General features: G+C 39.9%; 1 protein-coding gene across 1 annotated transcript in view; it reads left to right on the forward strand.

Moving 5' to 3' along the window:
• LOC150078915 (uncharacterized) overlaps window positions 1-18,561 on the forward strand; it is a 508,023-nt gene that overhangs the window by 406,100 nt on the left and 83,362 nt on the right. Inside the window, exons 17-18 of the mRNA XM_090382884.1 lie at window positions 1,390-1,572; window positions 14,979-15,103. Of these exons, the coding sequence (XP_090239010.1) occupies window positions 1,390-1,572; window positions 14,979-15,103 (308 nt within the window). The remainder of the gene's footprint in view (window positions 1-1,389; window positions 1,573-14,978; window positions 15,104-18,561) is intronic.

The following is an 18,561-nucleotide window of genomic DNA, read 5'->3' on the forward strand; positions in this document are numbered from 1 at the left end:
TTTTCCTATAAAATAGCTGGTGATGGTTTATAAGCATGCTTTCTTGCATCATTTGGTACTACTAATATCTTACTGCCATTCAATCATTGCTATGCTCATGTCCATTTAAACAAAGACATTCATAATGTATGTGCTTACTAATTATAATCTGTAAAACAAGTCAATTAAGACCATTGCATCATCATCAATTCAGTTTAAATCTGGCTGCAAAAGCAGATGAAAGTACAAGGTAATCCTTCAAACATCTTATAATTTCTACTAGGCCATATAGCTTTGGCCACAATGTGAAGTGCACAAAATTTGAAAATTATGCAAAAATTGCTGCTTATGTGTTTGTTTGTTATTTGGTTTTTTGGAGCATTAGCAACTAAGGCCATATTGCTCCAGGGAAATGCGGTGGTCATGGGCTCGAACCCCGTTCTAATCAAGAAGCATGTGCTACGCACTGCTTCTTGATTAGAACGGAGTTCCTCCGTAATGAGGTGGGCAGGTCTGCTCCTGCCCACCTCGTTACGGAGGCACCGCTTATGTGTTGAGAGTGAATATAATATTTTATGTTTATTATGTAAAAATTATTACAAATCCTTCAAAAACAACTCATGTAGGACTGCAGATATTTATAGAATTAGGAAGATAGTAAAAGCAATTAACTTTGAACTAGAAACAACCACAAAATTCAAAACTTAATTGCACTGGCACCTGAAAAGTTCTCACATGCAGTTACTCTGTGAAAACTGTAAAAAATCTCTTTAGAAACCACAAACAAAAGTATGTATATATTTAGCATGGTTAAAAAAAATAATAAATAAATTTTAATCAGTAACACTCATTTGTTACTTACAAGAGGCATCTCACAAGGCTAGCACTACCCCTGCTGGGTTACGTACTGGTTCTCAAAATGAATATGACCTTCCCTTTCAGTTCAGTTATAAGTTAGTCTCATTTAGAACCACAGCAGTTCCACTAAAGAAATATATTTTGATTATCTTATTGCAGAATTATAAAAATTCCACTTTCTAAAAAAGACACTGGTTGAGGGATATGTGGAAATAAAAATTATAGTGTTTACACTGTTTAATATGTTGATAATCTGTATTTACCATGCCAATATTTTTCTTGTCATTAAATTCAAATTATTCCATGACTTTACATATGCTCTGTATACCCTTCCTCTCTGTGTCTCAGGTATAAAAATATTTACTCTGTAATTTGAATATTATAGATATATCTGAATTATATGTATTTTGTGAGATGCATATCATTTAAATTTCAGCATGAAATATTTGTTATTATGAATAAGTTTATTAACTTGTTTTTTAGTTGTCCAGTATTTTTAAGTGTGTGACAGTGGTATTTACTGCTGTGTGATAGCTTGAACATTGTTTTCAGGTACCTCCAGATATCCTTGTAGAGCATGGAGCATCTTTAAGTAGAACTGTTCAAGAGAGTGGCCAGTTTATAATCATCTTTCCAGAGTCGTTCACTTCAACTATATGTTGTGGTTATTGTGTTTCGGAATCTGTGTACTTTGCACCTCCATCTTGGTTAGATCTTGCTCAGAAAGCTTTCAAGGTTAGAATTTATTTTTGTATATTTCTTTTTTTTATCAGTTAATATATCTGATGTTACACTGTATCCTTTATACTGTGGCGATGGGGGAAACTCCTGGTGCCATCAGACAACTAACACACTGTATCCTTTATACTTAGAGAGGACAATTTTAAAATAGTTCTACTGCCCAACAACTGCATAATATAACTAAATCTTAATGGATACTTTAGAACACATTTGATTCATAATAGCAAACTAAAAAATTAATTAACAACCTGTATACTATGTCCCTTGGATTGAATACTGGATTGTATGTTTAGTATGGCACTTATATCAATGATCACATTTGTCTTTATAAATTCTTGAAAAAAAATGCTTGCAGTACTAAATTGTTGTTTAAATCTTGCTGGCTATAAAAACCATTTAGACCACATAGACGGTGCAATCGTCTTAATTCTCACAATAGAAAAAACTTGACTTTGCAACAAGTTATGCATTTATTTGAAATGTGAGGGTTCTGTGACAACCTGTTTCAGGTACAACTGTGTCCTTGTGAGATAGTACGTAGTCTGTAATAGCAACACACAGACAGAACAGTTGTAGAGAAGTTTGATGTGAGCTGCCATGCAGCATATGAAATCAGAGTTTTCAAAGTAGTAATGTAGCTAGTTATTTGTGTATCCTGCTTATTCTCACCAGAGACCCTGTTATCCGAGGAGGGTTGGGTAGTCCTGAAACAGTGTCAAGGCAACTTCATCTTCTAAACAAATAGTCAGTTAAGCATTTAGCAAGGCCATCTCATTACAAATGCAAATTTGTTTTTCTGTGACAATTAAGACAATTTAGTAACTAGTGAGAAATTGCAGTTAAAAGATGAACACAGATCTCTTGCAAGTGTGTCATCTTCATAATCATTGAAATATGCTTAGATGTGGATGTTTCTAATGGCCTCTTCGACTACACTAACTTGAAAGACCAATTAGTTATGAAATGTACACCCTGAAGTACCTATTCTCATCGTGTACTCGGACTTGAAAGACCAGTTAGTGAAGCACCTGTCCTTCTCGAGTACTCTGACTTTAAAGACCACTCGTTGATGAACTGTAGACTAACTAGGATTGAACTGGCTTATTCATTCTAGACCTCTTGAATCATTAGTGATTATCTACCAGCTGTCGTCTGTGGCACAAGGAACCACTTTGCAGTAATCTAAAGATCGTAAAGTGAAGCAGCTCACCTGGGGATATCCTGTTGTAGGAACTGGTCACTCCTTGGAATTTTAATTTCAATATGATGTACCCAGAGGATCAACTCATGCAGCAAGGATCATTCAAGAAAACATAGGAGCTTTTTTAACTGCATGGTGGAAATTGTTTTCAATACGATGTTTGATGGATCACTTTAGGAAGAAATGGTCACCTACTACTGAAGAAGATGTTAGTTCTCACCATTGACGTGACCATAGCCAAGGATACAGCAAAGTAGTTGCCTCCTACAGAAGAAAATGTAAGTTTACAGAAGTGTCACCTGTAGTTAAATCTCTTCTTCTGCAGCTGAAAGAAATGTTCTGCATGGATCCCTTTCAGTCACAAAAAACTGGAATGTGCGCTATGAAAATATTGAGTGCAGCACACGGAAATGCAGGGGCTATCTTTATTTCATGCTGCTCTCACACAAGAATGCTTATTTGTGTGTTTACAGGATAACCACCCACCATTATTGGAATGGTACCACACATTCTATGCTTACCCTGACTGCAAAATTCTCTATTCCAATGTCCAGTGGACTATTTAGCCCATCCACTCGACCACATATTTCACATGGGTCATTTCATCAGCATTGTTCTTGCTCCATTTGTCTTCTCTTGAAAACTTGTACTACAATATTTTGAAAAACCCAAAAGTCTATCCTAGTCTTCAGTAGAAGGGCTTCACATCAAGCATTCATTGTTTGCATGTTGGGTGCTCCATAAGTCGAATTCCTCTCATAGATCATGGTACCCGCTGCACCAAATAGATGTGCCTAGTCTTCTTTTCTCCCCAAGTACACCATGAACATGCTAAAATATCTAATTCATTTAATTTTCCAAAGGAGGGCCCCGTGTCCTGTAATCAGAAATGTTGAATGGAGGTTTGGTTGAAACCAACTTGGTTTACCCTTCCCAAACTGTTTAATGCTTGGAAGAAACGTTGTCGTTATTAAACCCTTGGTGCAGTTGTTCCATCTGTCTTGCCACTTTTCATTAGACAACAAGAAGTGTACAATTGTTTCCTCTCCTCATAACTACCATCATATCCACTCTATATCTGCCCATATGGCTGTCTACGCTGCAGATACAAAGGGTACCAGGAAAGTTTTGCAATACAGCTTTGTTTATTTAATTTTTTCAAAGTAATTTCCTCTACATTCAATACACCTCTCCATCCTCCGAAACCAATCTTTAAACCAGTTCTGCCGAGTTTCACTAGGGAGTAAAGCACACTCGTTGTCCCAAGCCCGTAGAAGGTCCTCATCACTGGAAAACCGCCTCCCTTTTAGCTTCATTTTCACATGCGGGAACAGTGCAATGTCGCAGGGAGCAAAGTCTGGACTGTAGGGAGGATGCTCGAGAAGTTTCAGTCCTGTCGTGGTCAAATATTCGGTGCAGGCTTTGGCGCGATAAGCTGGAGCATTATCGTGATGGAGGTACCAGGTGTCTATTCTTGACTTTGGCCGCAGGTTCTTCATAGATCCAATGACTTTAGGCAGGCATTGTTCAGTATACCACTTAGCTGTGACTGTCTTCTGCGTGTCCAAAATGACACGTTCCACAATTCCACTCGATTTGAAAAATACAGCTATCATTTTCTTCTTTACAGATCGGGATTTTCTGACAATTACGGGTATGTCGTCATCATCAAAGACCCAAACTTTGTTTTGAGCCTTGGTCGGCAGATCGTAATAGTACAGCCAAGTCTCGTCACCTGTCACGATGTTGTTCACATACCGAGATTGTCCCTTATCAAACTTTTTTAACATCTCCCGGCACCAAGTCACACGTCGTGTCATCTGCTCTTCAGTCAGTTGATGCGGCACCCAGAGAGAACAAAGTTTCTTCACGTGCAAATGATCTTGCAGAATCGAACGAACTGCTGGTGCATTTCGGCCCAAAGTATCCTCTATCTGTTGGTATGTCACTCGCCTGTTTTCGTCAAGCATTTTCCTCACAGCAGTAACGTTTTCCTCCGTAACTGACGTTCGTGGCCTTCCCGGCCTCTCAGAATCCTCCAGAGTGAAATTTCCCCTTTGGAATTCTCTACACCACCTGAATATCGTTGTACGATGTGGACAATCATCATCTAGTGCAAGAGTCATTTCTTCTAAGCACTGGTCTATGGTTAAACCACGCACGAAATTATACCGCAAAACTGTCCTTATCTCATTTCATGACCACGATGCCATCGCAAGCACTTTACACTCTCACTACTAATGAATAACTGAGCCCATCGACTTGGCGCGGCAGCTACTATGCACATATGAACATGTCTCAACATGCAGCAACAAGCAGCTTCCTGTGATTCATTGTTGCTTCATATTGCAAAACTTTCCTAGTACCCTTTGTATAAGCACATTGACTTAAATTCTAAGACTACATTCAATGGCAGCTGTCCTGTTATCACCTGCAAGGCCTCATTTGACAGTCCTACATTGAATTGCAGACAGTCCTACACCCATTGAATTGCAGATATCTTCCTAACATATTCAGCCTTTGCAATGCACACCGTAGCTCGCAATTGGCAAGAAGATACGGTCATAAAATAGATTCATTGCCTTGCCTTTCATCGTCCACTCCTTCCTAGTTACACACCCGATCTTGCCAACAAACTTACAAATATTCTCAGCAATGTAATTGATGTGTGAGACAAACCGTAACTGCCTTTCAGTCGTAATCCCTAGGTTTTTTGTTTTCACGTACTGCAGACTGACTCCATCTATTCGACATTGTAGGTTTCTCTTTATAGACAAGTGTACGTTTAACAACACAGTTTTGCTCTTTCTTGTTGAAATTACAAGACTGTGAAATTCACACCAGTTACTCAGCTCCGATAAGATGAAGTGTGATCGCTCCTCTAACCGGAGTATTGAATCACTTTCCACCAGCAAAACCAAGTCATCAGTATGTGCAATCATAATGATGTTGCTGTAGTCAAGTTTTAACCAATCATTTAGGACTAAATTCCACAGTAATGACCGAAGGACTGACTCCTGTAGACAGCCTCTTACAACTTGTCTGGTAATACTTTCACATGCTGATTTGACTGTAACAGTTCTTTCGCAGAACTAATAAGAACACTTATATTATTATGTCACTTAATAATAAGATATACAGTTATTATTAAGAACACTGTGCCAGACACCTTGTTCTTAATGGTATTATTTCACAGTGCTGTCAAATGCCCCAGCAAAATCTACAAAGATACCCAGACAGAATTTCGATATGCATTGTTGTACAGATTCCACCATCTTTCCCGAAGCATCATCAGTCCCTCTCCCTGCTGTAAACCTGTATTGTTTTTCAGACCACTCACAGTTTTCTCTAACGTACTCCATAATTCTAGCCAGCAATCTTTCTTAATCTTTCCTACTCCATTCAACAATGACTGGTTAGAATGCACTGGTCCCACAGGAGCTAGTTATTGTGGGTGACTCTACTGTCAGGGAGGCACTTGTGATTGCATCGCAAACATCTGTTGGATCGTGGAAAACGCCCATGAATTTCAGAAAGATGTATACATGTACTTCATCGACTTTACCAAAGCATTTGATTGTGTTGAACACGAAAAATTGTGGAATTCTTTGATAGAATTGGGGGTACTGGCACACTTGGTTGAGCTAATAAGAACATTGTATACCAATCAAGAAGCAAATGTCAGAACAACATTTGGAGATACAGACTTGGTTTGAATTCAGAAAAGGTGTGCAGCAGGGCTGTATCTTATCCCTGTTTCTGTTTAATTTGTGTACTGAACCATCTATGAGAAAATTGTATTTGGATGAGTGAGAAATTGGAGTGAAAATTGGGGGAGAAGAAACATCAGTAATTTAAGATATGCAGATGATACAACTCTGCTTGCAGAAAATGAGAGAGAGAGATCTAATACAATTGATTTTAATGGTTAAAGGTGAGAGTGAAAAAGCGGGACTGCAGCTTAACATCAAAAAAAAATAAATTATGACAACAGCTGGGACAGGAGAAGTTAAAATTAATATCGAAGAGGTCAAAACTGACAGGGATTTCAACTTTCTTGGATTGACCAGGGCGGAGAATCTAGCCCTGAAATTAAAAGAATTTCACTTGGTTGCGGGGCAATGATGAGTATGAAAAGATCTGGAAAGCCAAAGACATAAGCCTTACAAAGAATATCAGAATGGTTAATGCTATATAGTGTTTCCCATAACAATTTCTGGGTGTGGAAGCTGAACAATGAAAAAAGTAGACAGAAGAAAAATTGACATTTTTGAACGCTGATCTGGAGAAAGCTGCTTCACATACCATGGACAGCGAAGGTTACGAACAGAGGTTTTGGGTCACATCAAGCCAGAAGCATCACTGGAAGCCCAGATCACCAAGCTAGGATAGGCTTATCTCGGTCACGTAATGTGATCCATTTCATTGGGAAAATCGATAATGCTAGAAAAGGTCAGTGGAACAAGAAGTAGAGGTCAGCAAAGAACATGCTGGCTCGACACCATCAAGAGCAACGCTGGTTTGAGCACGAAGGACTTGAAAGAAGCTGTTGAAGACTAGGCAGCATGGAGGTAGCTCACCCATAAAGTCTCCGAAAGTCGGCTGCGACTGAACAGATGAAAACAACAACTCTCTTTTTTGCTTTTCCAGTGCTTATGTTATACCAAACTGACTCAACGTTGCACTATCCTTCTGCAGGGATTATCTACGTGTTGCCCACGATGTTTTTTGCTCCTTCGTTTCTTAGTTATAGTATTCGCTATACTAAGTTTTACTCATGCAATTGTGTCAAATCTGAATCTGGATAACCTGAGGATTCCACTAGTGAGTCTTTTGTGTTTTTTCTTGGGCTATTACAGTAGATCTGGACGTTATTTATCTAGCGTCTTTGTCAATGGTTAGGTCGCCATGCCGCCATTGACAAGTCACTGGAGAGTGTGAACACAGTGTGTCTGTTCACTGCATGCATATCTTCCTGTTGACTGGGGAGGGTTGCCCCCCTTGTGTAACTAAGGCAAGCATACTGTCCCAATAAACTTTTGTGCACCTGTGACATTATTTCTTGTGTTTCGCTGGCTACAGGTTCTATGCCACTACACTTAGACAATCTTCTACAGTTACCAAGCATTGGAGTCATTTTCCTTAGCAGTTGAATGTTTGTCAAGCTGTGCTTTCGGTTGCAAGTTGGAAGTTTTGATGGTGCAACCACAACATGGAAGGAGAAAGCCTCAGGGCTTTCTCCTTCCATGTTGTGGTTGCACCATCAAAATAACGACCTCTCCCCTCTGTAATCCCTGCCTGAAGGTATGGGGACAGCGAGAATAAAACAATTACTAAATGTCAGACTCGGAGGTAAAATGTATGGACAGAAACACCCCAAACTGCACTAGTGGTGTGCATGCATCATATGATATTGAAACTACGGGTTGTGAACAGAAAATTCGGAGAAATAAGAGGAAAACGTGCAGAAGGGTCTTAAGGTCCGGGACTGAGCCCCCGCAACTCCCTGCTATAGCTGAACAACCTGAAACAGATGAATCTACGGATTCTGACCCCCGATGACCCACTGGACGATGAGGACATCTCAGTAGGATCACCCATCTATAAATTCTTGAGGCTTAGGAATATGCTTGAGAGGGTTATGGCTTCACAGAAAAATAGAATTTCAGCAGCAAGAACAGATATCAAAATCTGGTCAAAGATGGAGAGTATTATACTTCACCTCCATACTGATGATGAGAGGCTGCATGCCAAATTGGAAGCAATTACACAGGAACGGGAAAAGAAAATGCCACAATAATGCCCCCTTTCCTATACCGCATTGAGGATCCAGACACTTGACGACACCTTCATCCCTGAACAAACAAAACAGACCAAGGAGCCAGATAAAGTGAAAGCAGTATCACATGTCGTGATAGTAAAACTGACAGAAGAGGCAAAGCTAGACACGAGTGAGGCAGTCAAGAACATTCTCGCTACAAAACTGAAGGATGAAATGAAGAAACTAAAGATAAAGACCATGAGAAAAACTAGGATGCCTGGTCTTGTCATAGAGACCTCAACTAGGGAGGAGGCACTCTCAATGCTTCAAAGTGCACAGATGGCCTCCATCGGATTGAAAGCAGAAACTCCTAAACGGAAAGGGCCTTTTGTTGTCATATTCGACTTAGACAAATCTCTCACCCCAAAGGAGTTAAAAGAAGAATTATACCACAAAAATCTCGGCGATCTCATAAAAGAGGATGAGTTGGATGCCCATGTCATCCCAAAATACAATGCCAGGTCCAAATCCTTGTCTGCAGTTAACTGGGTTGAGGTTTCCCCTTTGGTCTGCAAGCTGTAAATCAACAGGAGCGGATCTTTGTAAGTTGGGGAAGTCATAGGTTCCATGAGCATGTAGCAGTACCAAAGTGTTACAGATGTCTCAAATTTGGTCACACTTCTCGTACGTGTAGCCAGCAGGAACCTACGTGTGGCCACGAATACCATCTATATCCAAACAAAGAACAACTAGCCATATATGCTAACTGCAAAAGCGCAAATCTACCCTACCACCATTCCAACAGGGACTCAACCTGCACTGTATATCTTAAAGACAAGGGTATGCACCAGTCACGCATAAACTATGGATAGAAGACCCACAGTAGGAGAAACTCGGGAGGTAAAATTCATTCAATTAAACACGCAAAGAGCACAGACAGTGGCTGACCAAGTAAAGCTTGGTCAGCCACAGGAGGAACACATAGACATTATACTATTACAGGAACCTTACTCTCACATGAAAAAAATCATAGGATATCCCAACCACAACAGGATAATACAAACTACTTTGGAAGCACCATGGGCAGCAATCGCAGTAAGAAACACTGAAGTCTCAGTTACTCAGATTTCAATCCTTTGCACACCCACAGGTGCATGTGCTCATAAACTCAGCCTTTGGGTCTTTTCACATTCTTTCTATCTACAGTAAACCAGGACAACCCATTTCACACTCTATAAATTTAATACAGACAGCTCATGATGTTCTCCCAGGGGGTAAACTTCTCATTGTAATGGACGCAAATTGTCGCTCTCCAATGTGGCACAGCACACCAGACCGCATAGGCATCAGAAATGGTGATGAACTGGGAAACTATATTAAGTCATCCAATCTCTGCATCTTAAACCAGCCTGGAAACCTTCCAACCTTCAACAGTACCCTCTGGAAGAGCACCATTGACGTGACCATAGCCTCGCTATCCATCGCAACTAAATTTACCAACTGGAAAGTTAATGATGTGTGGACGACCTCTGACCACAGAGCAATCACCTTCTCCTTGTGTCGCTCTGTTGATCATACCCCCCCCTCTATTCCCCGAGATGTCATCAGGTATTGTACCAAAAAAGCGGACTGGAACCGCTTTTACCAAGTTTTTGAAGATTTGCTACCTACCGATCCTATCATCCTGGCCCAAACCACTCCTGAGAATAATGCAATAACACTAACCAAAAGTATCCAGCAAGCTTGCTCTACTGCTATTCCAAAACGTAGACCTTTTCGCACTGTTGTCCCATGGTGGAACCCTGAATTGGACAGCCAGAGAAAAGCAGTACATCATGCCCTCAAGGCCTTTCAGAGGGCTCATGCTTCACTACCTCTCCCTGAAATCGAGGCTGCCAGAGAAACCTACAGATTACTCCGAAATGTCTACACAGATATCAGAAAATCCAAGAAAAAGTACTGGCAGAAATTGGTTTCCTCAATAGGTAACAGCAAGCCCTGGGGAGTGGTATACCGTATCGTGACCAACAAACTCCCCAGGGAAGGTCCTGTGTTCAACACTGAAACCAGATGGTTCAGTCGCCCTAACTTGGGAAGAATCCGTCAAAAATATGTTGGACTTCATCTTTCCGAATGACAGCGACCCCATGTCTGCAAATCAATAATGTGTTATTACCAGGAACAAGAAATATGCAACCGATCAAACAAGTGCCCTTTTTATTGGAGGAACTTAAAACTGCTCTGCACAAAACCAAAGACAACAAAACTCCTGGAAATGATCTTCTTGAGGTGGATGTCTTAAAGAAGTTTGCCAAAAGATTTCCTCAACACCTACTAGCTAACTTCAACAACTGTCTTGGGTCTGGATACTTTCCCAAAATCTGGAAGGTGGCTAATATAAAACTTATCATCAAAGGTCCTGAAAAACGTCCAGAAATTCTAAACTCTTAGAGACCAATTGCCTTGCTTCCTGTCCTCTCCAAACTGCTTGAAAGGCTTCTACACACTCGGATGGAAAGACACTACACAGAATCAAACCTGTCGTCATCCCGCCAATTCAGATTCAAACACGGAACTGGTATGGAGGATGCTCTTCAGTACCTCATCGTTCGGCGAAAAATAGGCTTGTAAAATATTCCATTGGCATCACAGTGGATTTTGCTGGTGCTTTTGATCGCCTGTGGTGGCCAAGCATCCTCAGGAGGCTTAAACATGCCAAAACTCCTCTCAACCTTTACAGATGCATTTTCTCATACCTCAATCAGCGGAAGATCATGCTCACCTCCAACTACCAGCAAGTCTCCAGGCTGGTCACCTAGGGCTGTCCTCAGGGCTCTGTCCTTGGACCATTCTTCTGGTCCATTGTCTTGGATGAGTTCCTGGAGATGGACCTTGGGTGTGCTGTCTTTGGCCTTTGCAGACTTTGTCTTGGTTATCTATGCTTGTTCTCGAGCCCAGTTGGAAGTCAATGCCAATCTGGCCCTCAGAAAGCTCCAGAGCTGGGCCTCCATGCATCGGTTGCTATTGGTGAAGCTATACTATCAGAACAGCAACAATGCAGCTGTGGCTAACAGAGAATTCCAGCATCAGAAGCGCATAAGGCCCACATGGACCTATGACTGTTTGTGCTGTCTGCAAAATGATTGCGAAATTTGAAGCGACAGGACATCTTGGTGTTCAACCAGGTAGAGGTCAAAAACGAGTGGACTCCTCTCGTGTTGAACATGTGGCTATGGCTGTCGTGGATTTATCAAGTCAATCTCCATGTGGTTGCACAAGTGTTCCAGCTGTTTCTTGTGAAGTGGACATGGCGTATTTCACTGTAAGGCTAGTAATGCGTCAGGTGTTGCGGTACTATCCTTACAAGATGCACATGCTACAGCAGCTAAAGCATTGTGGTGCAGATATTCATTTCACATACGCACTTCAATTTCTGGCGTGAATGACATGGATATCACTTGGCCCTGGACATCCTTTGGAGTAATGAAGCCCACTTCTGCTTAAATGGACAAGTAAATACGCAAAACTGTTGCATTTGGGAAACAGAAAACCCTTGAGTTATCCAAGAGATCCCTTTGCATTCTCCAAAAGTGACAGTGTGTGGTGTGGACTTACGGCCACATTCATGATTGGGCCATATTTTTCTGAAGAGGTAACACTGACTGGACCCCGCACTTGTTCCATCACTGGACAGTGATATTATGAAATGTTGGCAAATTTCGCAATACCAGAGCTGCAACAACGTGGGTGCCTTCAGGATACAAATATTCATGCAAGATGGTGTTCCACCCCACATCCACCGTTGTGTCCAAAGATTGCTAAGGCAACACTTTACAGACGAACAGGTCATCAGCCGCTGTTTCCAGACATCTTGGCCATCCCGATCACCGGACCTCACCCCATGTGACTTCTGGTTGTGGGGTTTCTTGACGAACCAGGTGTATCGGGAAGGATTTCAAACTCTGGCAGATCTGAAGGACAGCATTATACGTTGTGTGCTGGCTATTCCAGTTGACATGTTACATTCTGCTGTAGAAAATGCTGTTCTTCAAATGGAAACTGTTGTTGACCAAAATGGAGGACACATTGAACAATTGTAGCGCTGTTCAAGTGATTTGTATTGCCACAGTGCTACATAGTGACAAATTTTGTAACTAATTTTTTTTTTTTACCAATAAACGGCAAGCCCATTCTTTATTGTACCTGTTGTCCAAATTTCTCTTCACAATGAGCCCTAGAACTTGCACCAGAGCTCTCTGCATAGTGATACTTTAATTTTAACAACCCTGTATATCAACTGGATTCACTTCCTTAGATTTTAATGTGTTTCTTAACTAATAGCATAATCCCTGCTCCCTTCCTATTGTGTGTACAGGAAAGATAGACAGTACTGTTGTCTTATACAAAGTACGCCCAAATTCCAATTCTGCACTGCTTATATCTATGACACCACGTCTCTGATACCGAAACAATATCTTGCCTTTGGTGTCTTGACCAGCACTTCAAATTTATCAAATTTATTCACTATACTATATTTTGTCAATGATATATAGGAATTTTGCTAGTAGGGAAAAGGAGGTGATTATCCCTTTGTATAAGGCAATCAGGCCATGCCTTGAGTACTGTGTACAGGTCTGGTTATCTCATTTTAGGAAGGATGTAAAGTTGCTTGAGCTAGTACAGAGAGGGGCAACAAGTTTGGTGAGGGGGAACAAAATGATCCTCTTACCAAGAAAGGCAAAGTTCTGCAAATTGCAGCGGCTGGAGATTAGGCATCTGCAAATTGATCTGATTGAGGTTTATAATGCCTTGAATGGGTTGAGCACGCTGAATTCTGATGGGATTCTTCCGCTTGCTTGGATTACAAACCTGAGGGGTCATAAATTCAAATTGAGGAAAGAAAGTTGTAGAATAGATGTGTGGAAATATGCCTTTAGCCAGAGGGTGGTTAATTGCTGGAACAAACTTTTAGAGGGAATGAAATTGGGTTTTTTTTTTTTTTTCTTTTGGCTGATGCTACATAAGCTCATATGCTTGCTTTCTTGCATCAAATGCAAGTATACATTCACCTGTTCTTACTCTTAGTTACCCTAACACAGCCCATGTATTTACTTGTTCCATGAAATCCCCAGAACCTTGCTTTCAAGGCTGCTGCTCATTCTAATAGAAGCAGTGCAAGAATCACTTTCACCTCTACCTGTGACTACTGTTAATCTTTTAGTCTGTGAATCCCAAGCTAACAGTTTTCCAACCCACCTAACATTGCCTTGATAGCAACAACAAATATCCTTTCACCCTTTCTATTTAAGTGTATCTCATCCCTGTAGAAGTAGACTCTCCTGTTAACAAGCACAGACGAAACTGAAACACACACTGAAAAAAATTCTACCCCGTGAGCCTTGCACAATCTCTCCAGGGCTGAATTGATTCACAAAGCTCTGATCATATACTCCCCCCTATCGCCCCTGGCAGTCATACCCTGGTCCTAATTCACCTATCCTCTTTGCACAACGTATTACCCGTCTCCCTGACAACAGAGTCACCCACAACTAGTTCCTGTGGGACCAGCGTATACTGCCTTGGGATTGCCACTGTGTGCCTGATGCACAAGATCGAGCATTGAGTTGGGCAGCTGAGAGTTTGTGGGTACCCCATTTTAATTCCTTTGAGGGCATCTACCCAACTCTTCAAACTCTCATTGGCGCCCATCAGAACGCAGAGTTGGCACCTAATTTCTTGACACTGTGCACCTAGCACACACAGACTTGATCATTTCCTGTTCCAGAAAAGGCTGCAAACATTTCACAAGTTGCAAATTTTTTTAGGCTCTGATGTGTTGGAGAATCGCCCCCTTCAGTTCTCCCCCGAGCCACAGCACATGCTCCGGGATATGCAGTGGTCATTCCCTGACCTTTCCTCATCCTCCGTATTTGGTGGTGACGGGCTCGAACCCCGGTCTAATCAAGAAGCGTGTGCTACACACTTCTGCTCCTTCCCACCTGGCTACGGAGGCACCTCACCTATCGTTGTATCATTCCAAATGTATATTGGCCTGTTACTTAGCATGATCAAATATCAGTATATATGTTATGAATAAAATAATGCATTATATATCTAAGTATGAAAACAGTGGGTGTTTCTTAATTTTTTTGCCTTTGGACATTAGTTTAAATATGATCCTGGTCACTTTAAAAATTCAAGATGTATGAAAAGAATGTAACCACTTTTGACATATTGAAATGTAATTGATACAAAATAATTTCTTATATGAATTATTTACATTTTTTTTTTTTTCAAAAAAAATCAAATTAAAGATAATTAATTCTACACATGATATATAACTGATTGTTCAGTGGAAACATACATAAGTAGTAGCATTTTTTTTCTCAACATTTTCTATCGAATTTTTAAGTTTTTTTTTTTTTTTTTTTCTCCCAGGATATCAGGAACAGTTGTGAGCCACCTGCATTTTCACTTGAAAGATTGCTGTTTAGTATATGTAATGACAATAGGACTCATCCTGAGACATTACAAAAAATACTTTCAGTAATTGAAGAAATCAGGTATGAATTACTTTTTTATAGTGTGCCAGTCTGAAACATTTTGTTACATAAGTAGCCATTTGTCTGTTCTCTGTATCTACTAGTTTATTTTGCTCCTATCATTTTAGAACAAATGGCATTTGGTGCATACCTTACAGATAAAATTTTTTCGTTTTGAATTTAAAATAGTTTTTCTATATATAATTTTGTGATACTCTTCATCATGATTCGCGAATATAGATGAATGAGAAGACAGAGATAAATTAGACACAGATACTTTGCTGTAGATAAAGCCATATGAATGAAGCGAAATCCTAGGATGTATCCATGCTAATTTATTTTTAATGAATATAATTAGCATAGCATAATATGTTATGCTAATTATATATGTTAAACATAATTCTTGCACGTGTGTCAATGAACTGAACTAACTGTCATATGTTCTTTCATGTTCTCGGAAATATGGGTTAGCTTTTGTGTAAATTTTAGTGGTTTTTTTATTTCTTGTTATTTTGAATTTGTGGTTTTAACTATAGTTTTTATTATTCTGGTCATTTTTCTATTTTGATGTAGTTCAAAAGTTATGTTAAAATTAAAGTTCTTTCATCAGCCCTGACATAGATATAAGAATTGGTTTTTTGAATTGTAATTCGACAGACCATTTCTTATATATGCAAACCATTTTCATGCAATTGTTAAAAATACAACATACATGAGCTAAAACATTATGACCACCTACCTAATAGCATGTTGGGCTGTTAGGTAGGTAGTCATAATGTTAAAGGAAAGCCTTTTTTTTTTTTTTTTTTTTACATGCACACCACGTAGCCACCAAGTGACACTGCTTTTGTCTCCTATATTAGATGCAAAGCAAAAAAAGAATCTTGGATTAAATTTGTTTCTTCAATTATTAAAATACAGATATCACACTGAGCTGGAGAAAAATAAAACAGTTAAATGGTAACTTTCCTCCAAAATCTACTCTACTGATTAACTGGAATGGATAGGAGCTCTCTACTCCTACAGAAATATCTAGTGCACCAGCAACCATATTTTCTGAGTTGTCCTCCTCAATTACTTATGACCAATCTCTTCAAAAAATTAAAAATGTAACTGAGGAATCCAAACTGAATTTTGGTGACACCTGTGGTTTACCTTATAATCAACTATTTACCATGTTTGAACTGCAGCAATCAGGGAACAATGCTGCTGGTCCTGATGGGATATAAATAATACTCCAAAATTTAGATAAAAAATCGCTATCTTTGCCGCTGATCTTTTTCAATTGAATCTTCACTGAACTTACATTTCCGAGCTTCTGGCATCATTCCTCTGTACTGGAAATCCCAAAATCTGTTAAAGCTCTTTCCATCACTCTCAACTACACAGTGATTTCTCTTACCAGCTGTCAGTACAAAACTGTCTGATAAGTGGAACAGAACCAGCATATGTCTGCCAGGGGCAAAGGTTGATGACGTTGTAGAGCAGATATCATCTTTTAAAAAAGGTGATATTGTTGTACACATTGGCACTAATGATATTAAGAGTAGAAGACTGGCAGAATTACTTAACAAGTACAGGTCAGCATTAAAAAAAAAAAAGCCGTGAGTTAGGGTTGAATTTGAAAGTATCTGCAATTCTTAGCAGACACAATACAAGGGAGTATATGATGAGAGCATTGTCTATCATTTCGGCCCTGGAGAGATTGTGCAAGGCTCAAGAGGTAAAATTTTTTTTTCTGCCTGGTCTGTGCTTCTTAACAGGAGAGTCTGCTTCTTAAATTAATAACTTAAATACACTTAAATAGAATGCAAGAATATTTGCTGATGCTATTGAGGCAGTGTTAGATGGGTCGGAAAACTTCTAGCTTGGGGGGGGGGGATACACGGACTAACAGATTAATAGTAGCCGCTGGCAGAGATTAAAGTGATCCTTGCACTACTTATATTGGAATGAGCAGCAGCCTAGAAAACAAGGTGCAGGGAATTTCAGAGACTGCTGGGAGTCATTGCAAAACAAGTAATACGTGGGCTGTGTTACGGTAGCTAAGAATAGGAACAGGTGCATGTATACTTGCGCACACACCAATGCTATGAGTTTGGTAAATAAATTTGATGAATTTGAGGTGTTGGCCAAAACATCAAAGGCAGATATTGTTAGGATATCAAAGACATGGTGTCACACAGATAAGATTCTGGGTGTCGCTGTGGTCGCGGAAGTGTACGGACGCATCTGCACAAAGCTCCACTTGATGTAAACGGCGGACGACGATATTGCGCGATCTTCGATTTAGGCAAGTATTAGAACATGGATTTTTCAGGTTTGAAGAGTATCACAGATGAAGGTAAGTAAATTAAGTCGGGCAAGAATAGTTTTTGTGATTGTATTTGCCTATTTTTGCTCTTTTGAGAGTGATTTTGTCCAGCGCGATCGCTACAGCTTCAGCGGTAGCGAGCCCACTGGCATAGCCACTGATTTGAATACGTCCCAAAAGTCGAGAAATCTGAATATATTATACTTGAAACGGCTCGTGATAAGGTTATTTTGTATGGAAAATATAATACTCCTGACAGAATTAACTTATACTTGGTTTATAAAATAGTTTTCTTTGTCTACAGGCGTTTCCCGCCAAAACCTGAAAATCGCGATTTCTGATTACTTAAAACGTCAGAAAATTGCTACGAAAGTGAATTTAGTTCAGAAATTATGGCTGAAAAATCAAATAATGACAAAATTCTGGACAATGACCTAAAAGACTCCTCTGAAAATGAAGCTAGAGTGCTCAGGGAGAAAGCCCCTGTTAATGAGGAAAATGGTAACGAACTGGATAGCTGGCCTCCTGGCCCCCACAGTATTAAGAAGGGCAGGAAAGGAAAAAATCAAGAAACTATAGAAATTCCAGAGATGCAACAAAAGACAGAAGAAGAACAAAAACTAGACTACCTAACAAATTTGACTGACCCTATCAAACAGACAAAGGAAACCAGAGTGTATCTAGAAGAATATATGCACAAGCAAACCAACAGGATTACTTCTGCAATTAGGCTGCAGATAGTGAACTGTTGGTCACTGCTTGAGCAGCGCCTGATTGAATTAAACACAGAGAACCAAGTGTTAAAATCAAAATTAGAGGTTACAACTGAGGAGAAGAACAACTATAAAACAATGAACACACTAACCTATGCCCAATGTGCAAAGGTTAATGGCAAACAGGACATAACTAAAGCAAAAGAAATAGCTACTAAGCAACGTAATATACACAAGGAAAGCAACATTGTTATTCTGAAAGCAAAAAGTGACTCTACCCATGAAACCAGTGAGGCAGTTAAGGACACAGTGGTAACAAAGCTGAGGCCTCATCTGAGAGAAATAAAGATAAACAACATGCGGAAAATCAGGAATAATGGAGTCCTGATCGAGGTAGCAAGCAAAGAAGATCTAAGAAAAATAGAAAACCATCCTGAAATTGAAAAACTGGG

This window comes from Mastigoproctus giganteus, chromosome 10 (assembly GCF_048544385.1).
Source record: "Mastigoproctus giganteus isolate SK-2022 chromosome 10, ASM4854438v1, whole genome shotgun sequence".
NCBI lineage: Eukaryota > Metazoa > Arthropoda > Arachnida > Uropygi > Thelyphonidae > Mastigoproctus > Mastigoproctus giganteus.